At 43.7% G+C, this 16,556-nt stretch overlaps 1 protein-coding gene across 1 annotated transcript; it reads right to left on the bottom strand.

Moving 5' to 3' along the window:
* Positions 1-8,053: 8,053 nt before the first annotated feature.
* On the bottom strand, positions 8,054-14,884 carry LOC118893985 (5-hydroxytryptamine receptor 3C-like). Its single transcript, XM_036849663.1, is given in 12 exon segments — positions 8,054-8,256; positions 8,364-8,579; positions 8,785-8,989; positions 9,353-9,480; positions 9,483-9,506; positions 9,843-10,009; positions 10,280-10,344; positions 10,347-10,391; positions 11,272-11,316; positions 11,761-11,927; positions 13,231-13,352; positions 14,865-14,884. Coding segments are annotated over 12 exon segments (1,407 nt in total).
* Positions 14,885-16,556: the final 1,672 nt, after the last annotated feature.

Below are 16,556 nucleotides of genomic sequence, written 5' to 3'. Positions count from 1 at the left end.
TTTCTGTCTGCCATTTTGGTTTGGTGGTTTTCTCAGTTTCCTCTTATTTATGTTTTGTGTCTCTGCTCTATATTATGTTTTGTGGTTACCTTGAGGTTTGTATAAAATGTCTCATAGATAAAATGGTCCTTTTTCTTCAGATAGCATCTTATCTTCACTTGCCTATACAGGTTCCATCCTTTTCCTCTCCCACTTTTATGTTTGTTTGTTTTTTTCTCAAATTATCTCTTTTCATGTTGTGAGTTTGTTACCAAATTGAAATAGCTAGAGTTATTTTTATGCTTTCCCCCCTTTAACCTTTATCCTATAAAAAGTGTTTACAAACCTATTCTGATAAAGATTTACAATTTTCTGATTCTGTTTATCACCTTGCTCAAAATTCTGTTCTGTGTTCTTTTGTGTTCTTTTGCCTTTTTGTTTCTGGTAGAAGAGCTCCTTTCAAAATTTTTTGTAAGGCAGGTCTAGTGTTTATGAATTCCCACAGCTTTTGTTTGTCTGGGAAAGTATTTATTTCCCCTTCATATCTGAATGATAACTTTGCTGGACAGAGTATTCTTGGGTGACAGTTTTTATATTTCAGAATTTAAAAAATGTCTTTCCACTCCCTCTTGGCCTGTGGAGTTTTTGCTGAGAAATATGCTGATAGACTAATGGGGGTTCCTTTGTAGGTTACCATTCTTTTTTCCCTGGCTGTCTTTAAAAAACATTCTTTGTCATTGACATCTGACAATTTAAATACAATGTGTCTTGGAGAAGGTCTCTTGGCATTGAGGTAATTAGGTGTTCTCTTAGCTTCATGGACTTGTATATCCAGATCTTTCCCTAGGTTTGGCAAGTTCTCAGCTATTATTTCTTTAAATAAACTCTCTGCTCCCTTTTCCCTCTCTTCTCCTTCTGGGATACTCATTACCCTAATGTTGCCCTTCCTAAAAGAGTCAGATTGCTCTTGTAGAATTTCCCTCATTTTAAAAATATCTTATTTCTCTTTCCTCTTCCACCTTTTTCATTTCTAGGTTTCTATCTTTGAGCTTAATAATTATCTCTTTCATATGGTCTGCTCTATTTCCATTGCTTTCTTATGCATCTTCATCTTGTCTATTGAGTTCTTTACCTCCAGCATTTCTGTTTGGTTCTTTTTTAGAGTTTCAGTCTCTTCGGTAAAGTATTCCTTCTGTTTGTTAATTTTATTCCTGAGTTCATTAAACTACCTTTCTGAGTTTTCTTGTAGCTCATTGAGTTTCTTCATGACAGCTATTTTGAATTCTCTATCAGTTAGATTAGTATTCTGTGATTTTAAGCTTAATTTCTGGAGAATTGTCATTTTCTTTTGGTGGTATAATGTGAACTGTGGCTTTTCATAGCACTTGATGAACTATTCCTCTGCCTGTGCCTTTGAAGTAGTGACAGGTTAGAAGTTAGAGGCCCTTCTCTTTTTCTAGTAGGTGGTGCTATAGTACAAGTTTTTGGTTTCTCTTACCTGGGCTGCCTTCGGTTTTATTTAGGAGTCAGTGCTTTCCACCATCTCTGTAATAGGTGTGGCTCTGTGCCCTCATTATAGCTTCTTATGCCTCTGGGTTCGTTGCTGCTTTGCTTCTGTCAGTGCTGCTGTCGTTGTTGCTTCCTGGTGCAGTGGGATGATGGGCTCTTCCCTTGCCACTAGTTTCCCCTGAGTCACAGGATCTGCCCTGTCAGGGGAGGCCTAGGGAGAGGGGGGAGCCCAGGTCACTCAGGCACCTCTGTCCTGGCTGGTGTTTTAAGATTCACGGGCTCTGCCACTGCGAGTCTGGGGCCAAGGACCAGGAGCATGGGTGCCTCAGCAGCTGGAGGGACAGGGTCCCAGACCCCACTGCTGCTGCTGCCCAGTTACCTGTGGCTGCTGGGGCTGCTGGAGTCGTGTGTTGCCTCCCCTGCCGCTACCAAGTCCTCTGGGGCTGTGGACTCAACTGCCATGGCCGGAGGGTCAGGACTGCAGCCACTGACTCTGCTGTTCCCTCAGTTCTGCCTCCTGTACGTGTTCCAGTCCACCACCTTTAGATGTACAGATGTTTGGAATTCTCTGGTGTCCTGGTGTGTTGGGCAGAGGCACCTTTGTTGAATTTTGGATGTTTTACTGGTTGTAGATTGAAGGGGAGAGGCAAAGGGAGCTTTGACTCTGCCATGTTGCTGACGTCACCCAGTCAATTCTTTAATACGTATTCCTTTTTATATTTGTATGAGAGTCATGATTTTGCCTTTTTTCTGAAAATTGTCTTTAAACAGTATAAGCCCTAGAGTTTATTCAGATTTCACCAGTTATGCACACATTCATTTGTGTGTGTGAACAAGCCAGTTTTGGAGGGTTCCAGTGAGAGGCAAGGAAATCATGAGAACTTTGGAAAGTCCAAAGGCTGTTGTTGGCCACAGTGAAGACTGACACCCTGAGGTTAAGAGTTATCAGAGCGAGGGGCTACCCTGGTGGCGCAGTGGTTGAGAATCTGCCTGCCAATGCAGGGGATACGGGTTCGAGCCCTGGTCTGGGAAGACCCCACATGCCGTGGAGCAACTAGGCCCGTGAGCCACAACTACTGAGCCTGCGCGTCTGGAGCTTGTGCTCCGCAACAAGAGAGGCCGCGATAGTGAGAGGCCCGTGCACCGCGATGAAGAGTGGCCCCCACTTGCCGCAACTAGAGAAAGTCCTTGCACAGAAACGAAGACGCAGCACAGCCAGAAATAAATAAATAAATAAATAAATATAAAATAAAAATAAAGGAATTCCTTAAAAAAAAAAAAAAGAGTTATCAGAGCGAAATGGGATAAATCTTTTGGTGGGGATCATTCTGGATACAGAGTCTAATACTTAGTTTTTCATTTTCAAGAATTTTTATTTCTGCATTCCTTGGCCATGACCTGGATGTGTTAAAACATAGGATTAAGAGTTAGACAAAATTGGATTAAAAATGGTTCTACCACTTACTTGCTATATGATCCTGGGGAAGGATCTTATTCTTTCTACCTAGATGTCTAATGCTAATATCTGCCTCATAGAATTGTTGTGAGGATCAAATGAAATAAAGACTGTAATGGGCTTGGCATATAGAAAGTACAGTTGACCTTCGAACAACACAGGAATTAGGGGCGCCCACCCTCCGCGTACTTGAAAATCTACTTGTAACTTATAGTGGACCCTCCATATCCATGGTTCCTCCATATCTGTGATTCTGCATCTGCAGATTCAACCAACCCCAGATTCAACGAACCTCGTATTGTGTAGTATTGCAGAATTTACTATTGAAAAGAATCTGTGTAAAAGTGGACCTGCTCAGTTCGAACCCATGTTGTTCAAAGGTCAACTGTACTCAGTAAATGATAGCTATTATTATTAAAACAACTTTCTATGTTTAAACCAAGGAAAGGCCTTAGTTTAGACATAGAAAACTGCAAAAGCCACCATGTCTTTATTTTACTCTAGACCCATTAATACTCAAACAAGCAGAGTTCTTTCTCAACAAGGACAAATGGAAAAATAGTTCATCAAATCATCAACCTCAACAATAGGTCAATGATGAAAAGCACAGGTGCATGTTAGTTAATACCTGTTCTTTGTTTTCTTTGCAACTTTTATATTTCTTTTCATGTAAGAAAGGATTTATAAGGCTGTTCATATAAATGATTTTACGAATCAGAAAAAAAATCTGACAATGTGACCAAATTCTAGTCAGGAAAATATGGGTAATGTAGGCATCTGTGCATAATATGCTCTTCTGACATATCCTAGGTTCACTAATGATCTCAGAGGGGTCTGAGTAGTGTCCCCACTAGAGGGTGGTGAGGGACTCCTGAAGGGCTGACAAATCCAAGTCCTTTCTTCAGGTCTTTCTTTCAGCTTTACATATCACTAAGGATCTGCTAATTCAGGATTGCTAAAATGAGGCATTTGTAAACTAAAATTTGCACACTACTCAAGTGTCATCAGGATTCAACTACTGATTCATTCTACTAAGATCCTGTATTCTCTGGGAAAGTTAAAAGTCTCCTGCCTGCAAGCAGACACCCCCATGTTGGAATTCTCTGTTTCCATGGCTTTTTTTATCAGTGCATTAGCAGCATTGACCTGAGGTGGTTGAGCTGCTATTACTGCTTTTTGATAATGAACTGGTAGCTTTGTTTCATCATCATCTATTCAGTGTCATGTAAATTGTTTGATTTCCCCCTTCAGGGTGTTGCAAGGCGTATTTGCATCAAAAGTAGCTTTGCTTTTAAGAAAAAAGTAGTTTTGCTTTCTGGTTCAGGTATCTATACCTTATTGTTAAAGTGGACATATACAAATTTTAAATCTACTTGTGTAGTGACACTACATTGGTGATGTACTTTCAGAGAATGTAAGCTAGTTAAATAACTTGTAATATAATATCAAGACAAGTATAATAAAAATATTGCCTATTTTAAAGTTTATAGGGCATTGTTTTCTGATTAAAAAGACTCAGGTAAACTCATTCTCTTATATAGTACATAGTAAACAAATTCACATGTAATTATAGCAACAAGTTTGCTGCAACTTTTAATTTTGTTCCTTTTCAATTCTATATTATCACTGGTTCTTTTTTGAGTGAGGCATTATGCATGGGTGAATAAAATAGATTCCATGATCAAAACCATTTGAAAGATACTTTTCTAAATTCTTTGATGGGATTATAAATGCTTACCCTCACAATCCTTAAACATTACACAATAGCAACAAAATAACCAACATAGGAGTCTCTCTCCAATTTCTCACCTTGTTCATCCAGAGATCCTGGCTACCTGACCTGCTTCCATAAATGTAGAGCCTGTCTATTATGCTTCATCCTGACCTCTTCTGATGAATAAATACATCAGGATGATATCCCAGGACACATCTCATCATTATCTTATCATTCATTTCTCAGCTGGCGCAAATGTCATTTTCTCAGGGAGGCCATCCTGGAACATACTGTTAACCTGTGTGTCATTCTCTGTCCTATTACCCTGTTTATTTTTTTTAGAACAGTTATCATTGCATGAAATCATCACTCTCCTCCTGTCTCCTCCTCAGTCTCCTCCTGTCTGTCTTATTCATTGCCATATCCCCAGCACTTAAAAAAATGTCTAGAACATAAGTAAGCACTAAGTGAAGATTGGCTAAACAATGAATGAGTGCTTTACTCATTCATTCATTCCATGTTGCTGTTCTGGGGACCAGATGACTGGAAGGTCCATGGAGGCAGAAGCTCTCATTTAAGCCTGATGGCATGTTGCATGTACAGGAGGTCCACCTGCCGGCTGACCAGTGGGGATTGTCAGCTACCCCAGCCCTATATTTTCTTCTTCAATTGCAGAAATAGAAGCAGGGCTGCTGTTCTTCATTGCATCCCCCAACCTCCTCCATCCCCATGAGAAATAGTCCAAAGCTCTGGAAACTCATCTTAGGTGTATTGTCTGAATCCCCATCTCTTATCAAGGAGCCCTGAGCTGGTCTGGCTGTGAGGGTTTCATATAATTAGAAATGGTGGAAGCTGTGTGCGAGCTGAAGCTGTGAGTGATGTCAACATCAAGGAAGCACGTAGAGCTGATAGGTGGGTGGGGAGCTGAGGTCCTTGAGCCCTGGTGATTCATCCGAAGGTAGAGGAGGGCCAGGGCAGACACTGATGAAAGTTGAATATATGGATCCGGGAATGAGAGAGTCTGGGAGGTGACAGTGGGGAGCAGTGGAATGAGAGAATAAGCTGGAAGTGGTGAAAAGAGAGAATTTTGTGGGGGGTTATTTATTTTTTGTTGTTGTTTAATTCCTTTATTGAGATATAATTTACATACCATAAAATTCACCCATTTGAAGCACACAATTCAATGGTTTTTAGTACATTTGCAGAGTTATGCAATCATCACCACAGTCTAATTTTAGAACATTTTGTTAAATCATCCCCCAAAGAAATCCTGTACTCATTAGCAGCCATTCCTCTTTCACCTACCCTGTTCCCCACTAAGTCCTAGGCAACCACTAATTTACTTTCTGCTTCTATGAATTAGCATATTCTGGACATTTCATATAAATGGGATTATATAATATGTGGTCTTTGGTGACTGGTTTTTCTTTTACTTAGCTTGTTTTTAAGGTTCATCTATGTTGTAGCCTATATTATATGCTTCATTTCTTTTTATGGCCAAATAATATCCCATTGTATGGATATATAACATCTTATGTATTCATTCATCAGTTGATAGACATTTGGGTTGTTTCCACTTTTTGGCTATTATGAACAATGTCACTATGAACATTTGAATACAAGTTTTTGTGTGAACATATGTTTTCATTTCTCCTGGGTATATATCTAGGAATGGAATTGCTAGATCATATAGTAATTCTGTGTTCAACACTTTGAGGAACTGCCAAGCTGTTTGCTAAAGTCTGCACCATTTGCATTCTACTGGGGACTATTTCTGGCAGATGGTTTTATGAGTTTGTTCTGGACACTCGAGTCCCCTGAGTACCACGAGAATGAGTGTGTTGGGATTCTGCTTGGATCCCACTATTTAACTATTGCTGCACAAACTCCTGGATGCCATGAGGCCCATTTGCTATGATTTTACCTATATGTAACCCCAGAGGTGTATTGTGACCAGTGAGTCCTCTCAGGCCTCATGTCCCTCCATCTGTTCATACATTCTGTTCACTGCCTTCTCCACATGAAGCTCTCCTAACCTCTAGCCCAGTAGTTTCAACTCTGGCTGCACATTAGAATCTCATGGGGAGCTTTCAAAATGCACCAAAGCCGTGGCCCATGCCAAAGGTTCTGATTTAATTGGTCTGGGGTAAAGCCTGGGTATTAGATTATTTGAAATCTCCTCAGATGATTCTAACGTGCAGCCAGGATTGAGAACCATTGCTCCAGCTAGAGGAATTCTTTCTCCTTTGAACTCTGTAGCAGTTTCTCTCTCTCTCTCTTTTTGGCCATGTGACGCTCTTGCAGGATCTTAGTTCCCCGACCAGGGATCGAACCTAGGGCCCCGCAGTGAGAGCACCAAGTCCTAACCACTGGACCACCAGGGAATTCCTGCAGTTTCTCTTTAATGAATGCTCAACAAAGCTTTAAAAAGATGTTTCTACATTTCATTGAAATTATTTACATATGTATTTTAGTTCTCCAGCTGTGCCACAAGCTCTTTGAGGACAGACATTGTGTTTGGTTCCTCAAGTCTCCCACAGGGTTACCCAAGGACATTTGTTTATCCCCTCACCTGGGCTCAGTAAACATTCATTAGCACACACCCGAAATCTATCCCTGAAAAAAAGAACTAAAAATAGCAAGAACTGCATGACTTTGGGCAAGTTACATAACCTCTGAGCCTCTCGTAAAAGACTGGGTTACAGCAGTCTCCAGCTGGCATTATTGTGGAACCATGCACAGGACCCAGCCCGGCAGGAAGTTATCATGAGGTCTTCCTTGGCCACCCTCCTAAACTTGCAGCCCCTCTGCACATTTCCCATTCTGCCTTCCCTGATTTGCTTTTTCTCCTTGGCACTTAGCACATACTCTATGTTTCTCTCACTTATCTTCTTTACTGTCACTCTCCACCCACCCCCAATGTAAGCTCCATGTGGATAGAGATTTCTGCCAGTTTGGTTTACTGCTGTATCTTCACAGTTCAGAACAGTGCCTAGCAGGTAGTAGATGCTCAATAAATATTTATTAAAACAATAAATAAATATTTCAGCCTATTTTTCAAGAGATTTAATCCCTGTCCTCTATTCCAGCAACATGAATTACTTTTTGGTAAATATTTGTAGTCTTTATTATAAAGCCTTCCTTTTCCAGTAAAGATGATATTTCTAACATAAACATGTATATTCTGAACTCATTGTGTTTTGGAAATATAATGTCAGTTCTGAGAGAGTCGGCAGTGGTTCTGTTTAAGCCCTGGGAGGGCTGGAGCAGGGATCGCGGGCACATTTCTGAGACTGTTGTATGTGGACTGGAGCAGGGGAACAGGGCCTGGGATGGTTAGTTGAAGCCAAGGAAACCTGAACACCAGGTGTTCTTGCACCATTAGAACACTACTCCTAGGTGTTCCGGAGGATGATGACCGTAGTGATGGAGGTGGCCAAGAAAAGCAGGTCGACGCGGAAGAGCAGGGTGTCCATCATGTGGCTGAACTGCACCCACAGGTCAGCTAGCCGGGCCCTTGTCCATCCTGAGCCACCATTCAGTTCTGCCTCTCTGGGTCCCAGCTCCTTCCCTCCCAATTACCCTGGCTCCTTCTGTCCTGTGGAGAGGGCAGAGACTCAGCTGTGAAGTGGGAAGGAGACAGGATTAGAGAAATGGGAAGTTGGGCCCAGTGCAGAGAGTGCGGGCAGTGCAGACTTCTCTTACCGGACAGGTGGGTGGGTGTGAGGCCCAGGCCCACATCCTCCTTCCAGAGAGCAGCAGGGCAGCATTTCCTTGGGCTGGTGCAGTGTAGAAGCAGGGGATGGAGGCAGCGAGGCATGGGTGGGGGCTGGATGGTGGCCAGGTGCAGCAGGTAGGTGATGAAGATGGTCTCCAGCAGGCTGACCACCATCAGTGACAGACCACAGGGCAAGTAGACACCTGGGTGGCGGGAAGGAGCACACCTGAGTGAGTCAGGTCCAGAGGAACCACCAAGCCCCCCTTTTTTCTGTCTCACACACCGAGCCCTTTCTAAGATGACCACTGTCTCCCTCTGCTGCCTCAGCAGATCTAGCCAGTTCACCCACCTACCCTGCCTCCTTGTTTTTTCTTTTTTCATTTTTCAACAGTGGGGTGGGGGCCATACTGATGAGGGAGGTGCCACTGGCAGGGAGTAAGTCATTCATCATGAGCAGGAAGACGTTGTAGCCCAGCAGGAGTGTCATCTTGAATGGGGCGCGGCTGTCACTTTCTGCCGGCAGGTAGAAGCTGAGGGCGTCGATGGCTATCAGAAAGCTACTGGGCACCAGGAGGTTTATGACATAGAGGCTGGGCCTGCGCCTGATGGCCACCCGGTGGGGAGGAGAGAGCAGAGAACCAGGTGAAGCTAGAACTGAAGGGAAACCAAGAGATGATTCCAGACTCTTCCTTTCTTGATGTGCTCACTCCAGCAGGGGCTCTTTCTGGGGCTGGATGAGGAGCAGCTTTCATATGACTAATAAGACTCCCCCATACCCACCAAAGAAAACCTAGGCCAGAGCTGGTTCAGAGAGGGGGACTTCTTTGGGGGACTTGGGAGAGAGGAACGCTATAAGGGTTATGGTGCCCAGGGACTTTCTGGTCTTAGGGCAAGAGGTGAGAGGCTCTGAGATTTAGAAGTGCACGATGAGAAAGAAATGGGGGATGGACAGCCATGCCAGAATCTCTGGCCTTACATAGAACATGATCTGGAGGCTGGAGCCCACAGATACCTTCGGGGTGGCCTTGTTGATGCCCAGGAGCTCCCACTCCCTTTGTGTGTGGCCAGTGTCACGCGAGGTGTCTGTTATCTCCCACACTTCCTGTCCATGCCCAGCAACATGTTTTCCACTGCAGGGGAGACAGACACTCACTCAGCACACATCTGCTCAGCACCTACTCTGTGTGGGGCTCAGAGAGATGATTCAACAACTGCTTTAGCTACCTCTTTCAGACAGTCCTGTAATGTGACTTCCTTGCTGCCCAATTGCCTTCTTTCAGTTCTGGGCTTTCTCAGGATGTCTTGTTCTCTCTTAAGTTCAACTTCCCCTACCCCACCATCCACACACCCCCAATTAGCAAATACTCCACTGTCCTTTTTTATGCATTTAAAAAAATGACTTTGCCTCTGAGTGCTTTTTTGTTGATCTCAGCTTACCCCGTGCCAGAACCTCCACTGCAACTCACCTGTGTAGAGGAAAGAGCTAAAAGTGAGGGTGCAGTTCTTCTGGTCAAAAGAGAAGTAGATGTCCAGGCTACAGATGCTGGTCACCTGCATCGGTTTGTTGTACACAACGCGACCTTCATTAGTCACACAGGCGGAGAGGCCATCCAGAGTGTGATCCACATCGTTGCTAAGTGGTGGAAGGGGAGGCGGGGCAGATGCTCTGGGTTTCACATCAGTTTACGTTCTGCTCTTAAGGCAGGGCTTCCCAGTGCTGCCACTCCGCCATCTTTTCTCCCTACCGCTTTCTCATTTCTAGCGGAGAAGTTGATGCGCTGTGACTGTGCTCCTCTCTGAAATAAGTTTGCAGTGGCCCCGCTGCATGGGTGTGCCCTGCAGTGCCCTCGCCTGCTCCTTGCAGAAGGGTCTTCCCCCGGCTTTTCCCAGCCCTGATACCCACGATTCCACGATGAAGATGTCTTGGAGCCGCAGGTTCTCAGCTGTCAGGGTGAGTTTATTGATATCACACCACATTCTTCTGGGTCCCAGCTGATGCATGGGTGACTCCAGATCTAGGGCATAGGGCCCAGAGGGATGGTTATGGCTGAAACCTGGAGCTAGTTTATGTCAGCATCTCCTGCCCTTCCAGTCCCTTAAAAATATATACATATGTATGTATTTTTTTTCTAAATGTATGTACTATGGGCATATGATAAAACTTCAACAATTCCAGAAAGGTATAATATGAAGGATAATTTTTTCCCTCCTTAATTCACTCCAACTCAGTTCATATCACCAACTCAGGTCCATTATTAACAGTTTTTTATATAGCATTCTAGAAAAAATATATATTCCAGCATTCATTTTTATTTACACAGATAGAATGATACTGTGCACATTATTATGCATGTTGCTTTTTTGTTTTGTTTCGGTCTTTTGTTTTTGGCCACACCGCACAGCATGAGGGATCTTAGTTCCCCGACCAGGGATGGAACCTGTGCCCCCTGCAGTGGCAGTGCGGAGTCCTAACCACTGGACCACCAGGGAATTCCCTGAGGGTTTTTTTTTTTTTTTTTAACCACATTTCCTTTTAAACTCTTTTTCCTCTTCTCTTTCTGGTGATAATGTTCCTCTTCTCTAGCTAACAAAGTCTTACTGGCCTTTCACTTCCTGCTCAAGGGAAATCGTAAGCTGGGTTCTGGATACATTTGGACCTTGAAGCTTACTTAGGGGCTTCCAACTGTGCTGCCCTCCTTCTTTCTGTTTTTTCCATCTGAATTTCAAAGTTGATTGGCAGCCCAGAAAGCTATTTGTCACCAGCACTGGCCCCATTCTGGTTGGCTTTGTGTATTCCCTTGGGCACTGTCAATTTCAACAAAATGTGATTTTTGCAAACAAAGCCAGAAAATCAGGCAAGGAGAAAGAGAGAAGAAGAAAGCTGAGCTTACATACCAACTTTAACCGCAGAAATGACATCAGCAGCTGAAGTTGTGCATCCTAACCAAAAAATCCCCATCCAGGATCATTAATGCCATGAAATCAGGTCCTAGTCTACCTCCTTCCTTTGTTTCCTAAGTGGTCCCATGTGACAGTTCAGCTTTTCAATTACAAGTCTCAAAAGAAAGTAGTTCAGAAAAATGCAGGTTGCATGGAAAATATAGGGGAAAAAACAGCATGGGGGCCCATTGGAAAACGAATGTTTTCTTAGTATAATATTCCTATAAGGGCAGGACTCAAGGACAAACGTTACCTGCAGAAATGTCACAGCAGCGTTCCCCTTCATGTCTCTCCACCCCATAGGATGAACATTTAACTTGTACAGAATTCATTCAGGGGACTCTTTGCTCACTACTGGACAGGTGCAGTGTTGGATTGACAGGGTAAAGAGTTCTTGTTTCCTATTAGCAGGCTATGGAAAGAATGTTATCAGTCAGAACTCACCACTTTGAGGCTGGCAGACAGGGTGAAGGAGATGTTGATATGAGTGGGGATGCTGTAGTTGATGACTGGACGGAAGTCCTTCTGGTTAAATATAGCCTGGAAGACAGCAGGGTCTACCCCATTCTGGTCAAAGACTGAACAATTGATGCTGAAAGTGTTTGCCCTTCCTGTATAGAGTAGAGACCCCATGAGATGGGAATAGGGCTTTTGTGTTTCCTAAGTGAGAGGAGTGCCAGGGCTGGGACCCTAGAGCCTCTCTGCAGAGAAAGAAAATGTGGACATGGGCTGGGCATGTGAACCCCTCCTTCTTGGGCCAAGATTCCCGAATGCCAAGTTCTTCCTGCCAGGGCTGGGGGGGCTGGTCTGGTCTGGTAGGCAAATGATGGAAGTTGATGTGGTGAGCTGAGTCAGGGCTCAGCCCTTTCTTCCTATGGTTTTGCTCCTATATAAAGCCTACCCAAATCTGTATGCAGACTGCCTCTCTGGGGAGGCCTATTCCTTCCATAGTCATAACCCTAAAGTTTTGGCCTTTGTCTGACCATACTTTTTTCTCTCTAGCTCTATTGTGATTCTTCCTCATAGACACTGAACAAAATTCCCCTAAAATTTTGTTTCTCAGTGTTCCCTTCCCACTTTCACGTTTTCTCATTTCCTGAAAGGAAAAGTTTGGAGAGAAGTAAACATGAGTGTGATGTAAAACATGTGGGAACTTAAGGAACGTTGTAGTCAATGTAAATTTATTGACTACCTACACTGTTCTGGACTCTGTGCCCTTCTCAAACCCAATGACTTCCTCTAAGATCTGTGGGAGCCGTTTTCATCATCACCATCTTGAAAAGATCTCATTGATCATCTACCATGTGACTGGTGGAGCTATGTGACGAAATGTAAAAGCCCTTCTGCCCACCTCACCCACACCCCAAGCGCAGGTGACTCTGGTTATTCCTGTAGCTGAGCCCAGCAAGTTCTTTTCCATGCCTCTTCTACTGTCTCCCCATACCAGTTAACTCATAAGGTACATCTCCAGACTAAGGAGAAGCATATCTGGGGGGAAGCAAACATTGTCCTTTTCCCTCCACATTACTTCCTCTACAAGATCTTCCCAAGTGAGGTGGGAAAGGAGTTATATTATTATTAACAGGACCCAAACGGCCCTGTTCATAGTTACTAATCTTGGTATAAAGGAAGAGTTGAACATTATAAAGGGGTGGAATCAGAGAGGTAGTAAAATGGAAAGACAGACAATTTGGTAGATGTCTATGCAGGCAAATGAGACGGGCGCTGTGCGTACTGATCAGTGAAATGGGTGTTTCATCTGTTTCCCAAAGGAAACCAAAATATAGATACTACAGAGAAAAGAGATGTATAACCCAGTTATTTTAGATGCTTTCTAGTTCTGGGGAATGAGGAGGTTTCTGGAATTTTCCCAGAACAGTATTCCCCTCTTTCCCTGTTCTTGCCCCGTCTTACCTTGAAGCAGAAGGCTGACAGGGAGGCAGAGGAGGAATGCCCCTGTGGTGGGCCACCCCCCTTCCCTCCTCCTCTTCTGGACTCTTCTCTGGGGACTCACCAGGAACCCCCAAACTCTCGAGCTTAAAGGAGCCCAGACCACACCTTGGTTCCTGGTTTTGAATACTGCTCATGACAGGTAGCCACTCCCTGGTGAGAGGCTGTGGCCAGAGAGGTCACAGCAGAGTGTCCTGCTTTGCCCCTGTCCAGGTATGCCTTCTGGGCTCCAGGCAGGGAGGAAGTTAGGCCAAGACTAGGGGAGAAGTACCTGTTTAGCCGCCTTGTCTAGATAAGTGGTTTAAATTTGAGTAACAAGGACCTTTCAGGAAAACTGGGGGACTTGGGAGATGGGGCAGGTGAGGCCATTGATAAAGGTCTCCTCAGGTCCTTCTGGAACTAACTGTGCCTCAGAGAAAGTGCATGGACCACCAGGAAGGGATGGGTACGCTCTCTTGTGGCGGGGACACTTGCTGATTTCACAAGGCAAGAACGTGTAATTATTTTGTTGCAGACCTAGAAGTATATCCTCTATCCAACTGTGGACATTAGGGATTACTGTCAGTACTTAGTTAAGAAGCTTACTTGAGAGGTTAAGCTCCTTTTTTTAAAATTAATTTGTTTTATTTTATTTATTTTTGGCCACATTGGGTCTTCATTGCTGTGGGTTTTCTCTAGTTGCGGCGAGCGGGGGCTACTCTTTGTTGCGGTGTGCGGGCCTCTCATTGCGGTGGCTTCTCTTGTTGCGGGGCACAGGCTCTGGGTGCGTGGGCTTCAGTAGTTGTGGCACGCGGGCTCAGTAGTTGTGGCTCGCAGGCTGTAGAGCGCAGGCTTAGTAGCTGTGGCACACGGGCTTAGTTGCTCCGCGGCATGTGGGATCTTCTGGGACCAGGGCTCGAACCCGTGTCCCCTGCGTTGGCAGGCGGATTCTTAACCACTGTGCCACCAGGGAAGCCCTAAGCTCCTTTTTTGAGACATAAACCTATCAGAACTCTGTCCCCGCAGCTAGCACCACAGTACAGAACTGCGTCATCCCTTGTATGTACTGTTGGAATAGCTTCTTCATAAGGTTTCCTCTATCTAGTTTCCCCCAACCTAATCCTTTATTTTGCCATTCTCCTAAAACAGAACTCTCCCACTTACCCTTCCTTATCTAATGTCTGTAAAGGCCTACAGCCCTGGCGCCATCAGGTAATGTGTGTGAGTAGAAAAACCATTTGGAGGTTTGTGTGTGTAGGTCTGAAAGCTCCCCGGATGGTTCTGGTTCACACTCACATTATTGAAAACCTTTGGGATGGGCTATATTGAGATACCACAATCAGGATATTGATATTGCTATTGATACACTCACGATACAGAACATTAACACCAGGATTCTTTCATGTCACCCTTTTATAGCTACAACCACCTCCCTCCCCATTCTTCCACCACCTGGCAACCATTCATTTGTTCTCCATGTCTATAATTTTGTCATTTCAAGAATGTTATATAGATCAAATCATGCAGATGTAACCTTTTGGTATTGGCTTTTTTCATTCAACAAAATTCTCTGGAGATCCATCCAGATTGCTGCCTGTATAAGTACTCACCCCTTTTACATTGCTGAGTAGTAGTCCATGGTATGGATGTACCACAGTTTGTTTTTTCACCTGGTGAAGGACTTCTGAGTTTTAAGGGAAAACACTTATTTCCTCTGTTTTGCTCACAACACTTTGGACACCAAATGTGTGGGGTTATCCCCCCCTCATACCAAGCAATTCTGACATTAACTACCCAGAGTTAGTGCAGATCCCACAGGTAAAAGTCTCATTCCCACAAGACTGCCCCCTACTTCAGATGCCAATCCCAAACCCAGGCCTCCCATACTCCTGAACAAGTGACTATAAATTGGGGCTTCCCACAACCCCATCCTCAGGTTTGATAGTTTACTATAATGGCTCATAGAACTCATGGAAACACTTGTGTTTACCAGTTTATTATAAAGTATATAATAAAGGATACAGATAAATAGCCAGATGAAAAGACATACAGGGCAAGGTCTAGAAGGGTCCTGAGCACAGGAACTTCTGTCCCTGTGGCGTTGGGGTGTGCCACCCTCCCAGCACGTGGATGTATTCGTCAATCCAGAAGCTCTCCAAACTCCATAGTTCAGGATTTCTTATGGAAGCTTCATTACATGGGCATGATTGATTATTAAGTCAATCTCCAGCTCCTCTCCTCTCTTCAGAGGATGGGGATTGGAGCTTCTAATCATGGCTTGGTCTTTCTAGTGACCAGTCCCCATCCTGAAGCTATCCAAGAGTCCACCAAAAGTCACCTCAGGAGAGCAAAAAGTGCTCCTATCATCCAGGAAATTCAGGGGATTAGGAGGTCTGTGTCAGGAACCAGGATCAAAGACCAAATAGCAGAACAAAAGATGTTCCTAACACCCCTATCACTCAGGAAATTACAGGGTTTTAGGAACTCTGTGTCAGGAACTGGGAGCAGGGGTCAAATGCATTTTTCTTCACAGAATTGTTTATAGTTTTTGCCTATTATGCATAAAGCTGCTAGAGACATTTGTGTTCTGGTTTTTGTGTGCACATAAGTCTTCTGGAATAAATACCCAGAAGTGTAATTGCTGGATTGTATGGTATTTTCATGTACAGTTTTTTGTTTGTTTGTTTGTTTTTGGCTGCCCCACATGGTCCATGGTAGTGAAAGCCTGGAATCCTAACCGCTAGGCCACCAGGGAACTCCCTGCATATACAGTTTTTAAAGAAACTGGGATACTCTTTCCCAGAGTGGCAGTACCATTCTACATTATCACCAATGATGGGTGAGTGATCCAGTTTTTCTGCATTTTTAGAAATTTCAGATTTTGGATAAGCAAGGATTTATTAATATGGGACCCTAAAGTGATAAACATAAATTCAGCAGTGTTGAAAATTTTAAACTTTTGTTCATTAAAGGACACTAAATATGAAAAGTCAGGTCACAAACTGGGAAAATATGTTTGCAACACATATATAACTGACAAAATAATAATAGAAAAATATGACATGCCTATAAATGAATAACAACAACTACCTCCCCCATGTATTATAAAAATGTACTGAAGACATGTACTGAGTTGGCATTTTACCGAAGGGGAAACACAGTCACTAAACAATAAAAAGATACTTAATCTCATTTGCAATTATGGAAAGCAAATTAACTTAAAATCACAAGAAAATATAATTTCACACTCAATAGATGGCAAAATTTTAAAAGTCTGATAATAGAAGTGTTGGTGAGGCTGTAGAGCCACA

This window comes from Balaenoptera musculus, chromosome 4, assembly GCF_009873245.2.
Source record: "Balaenoptera musculus isolate JJ_BM4_2016_0621 chromosome 4, mBalMus1.pri.v3, whole genome shotgun sequence".
NCBI lineage: Eukaryota > Metazoa > Chordata > Mammalia > Artiodactyla > Balaenopteridae > Balaenoptera > Balaenoptera musculus.
The sequence above is the reverse complement of the archived record's forward strand: the minus strand, read 5'-3'. Positions and strand labels throughout refer to the sequence as shown.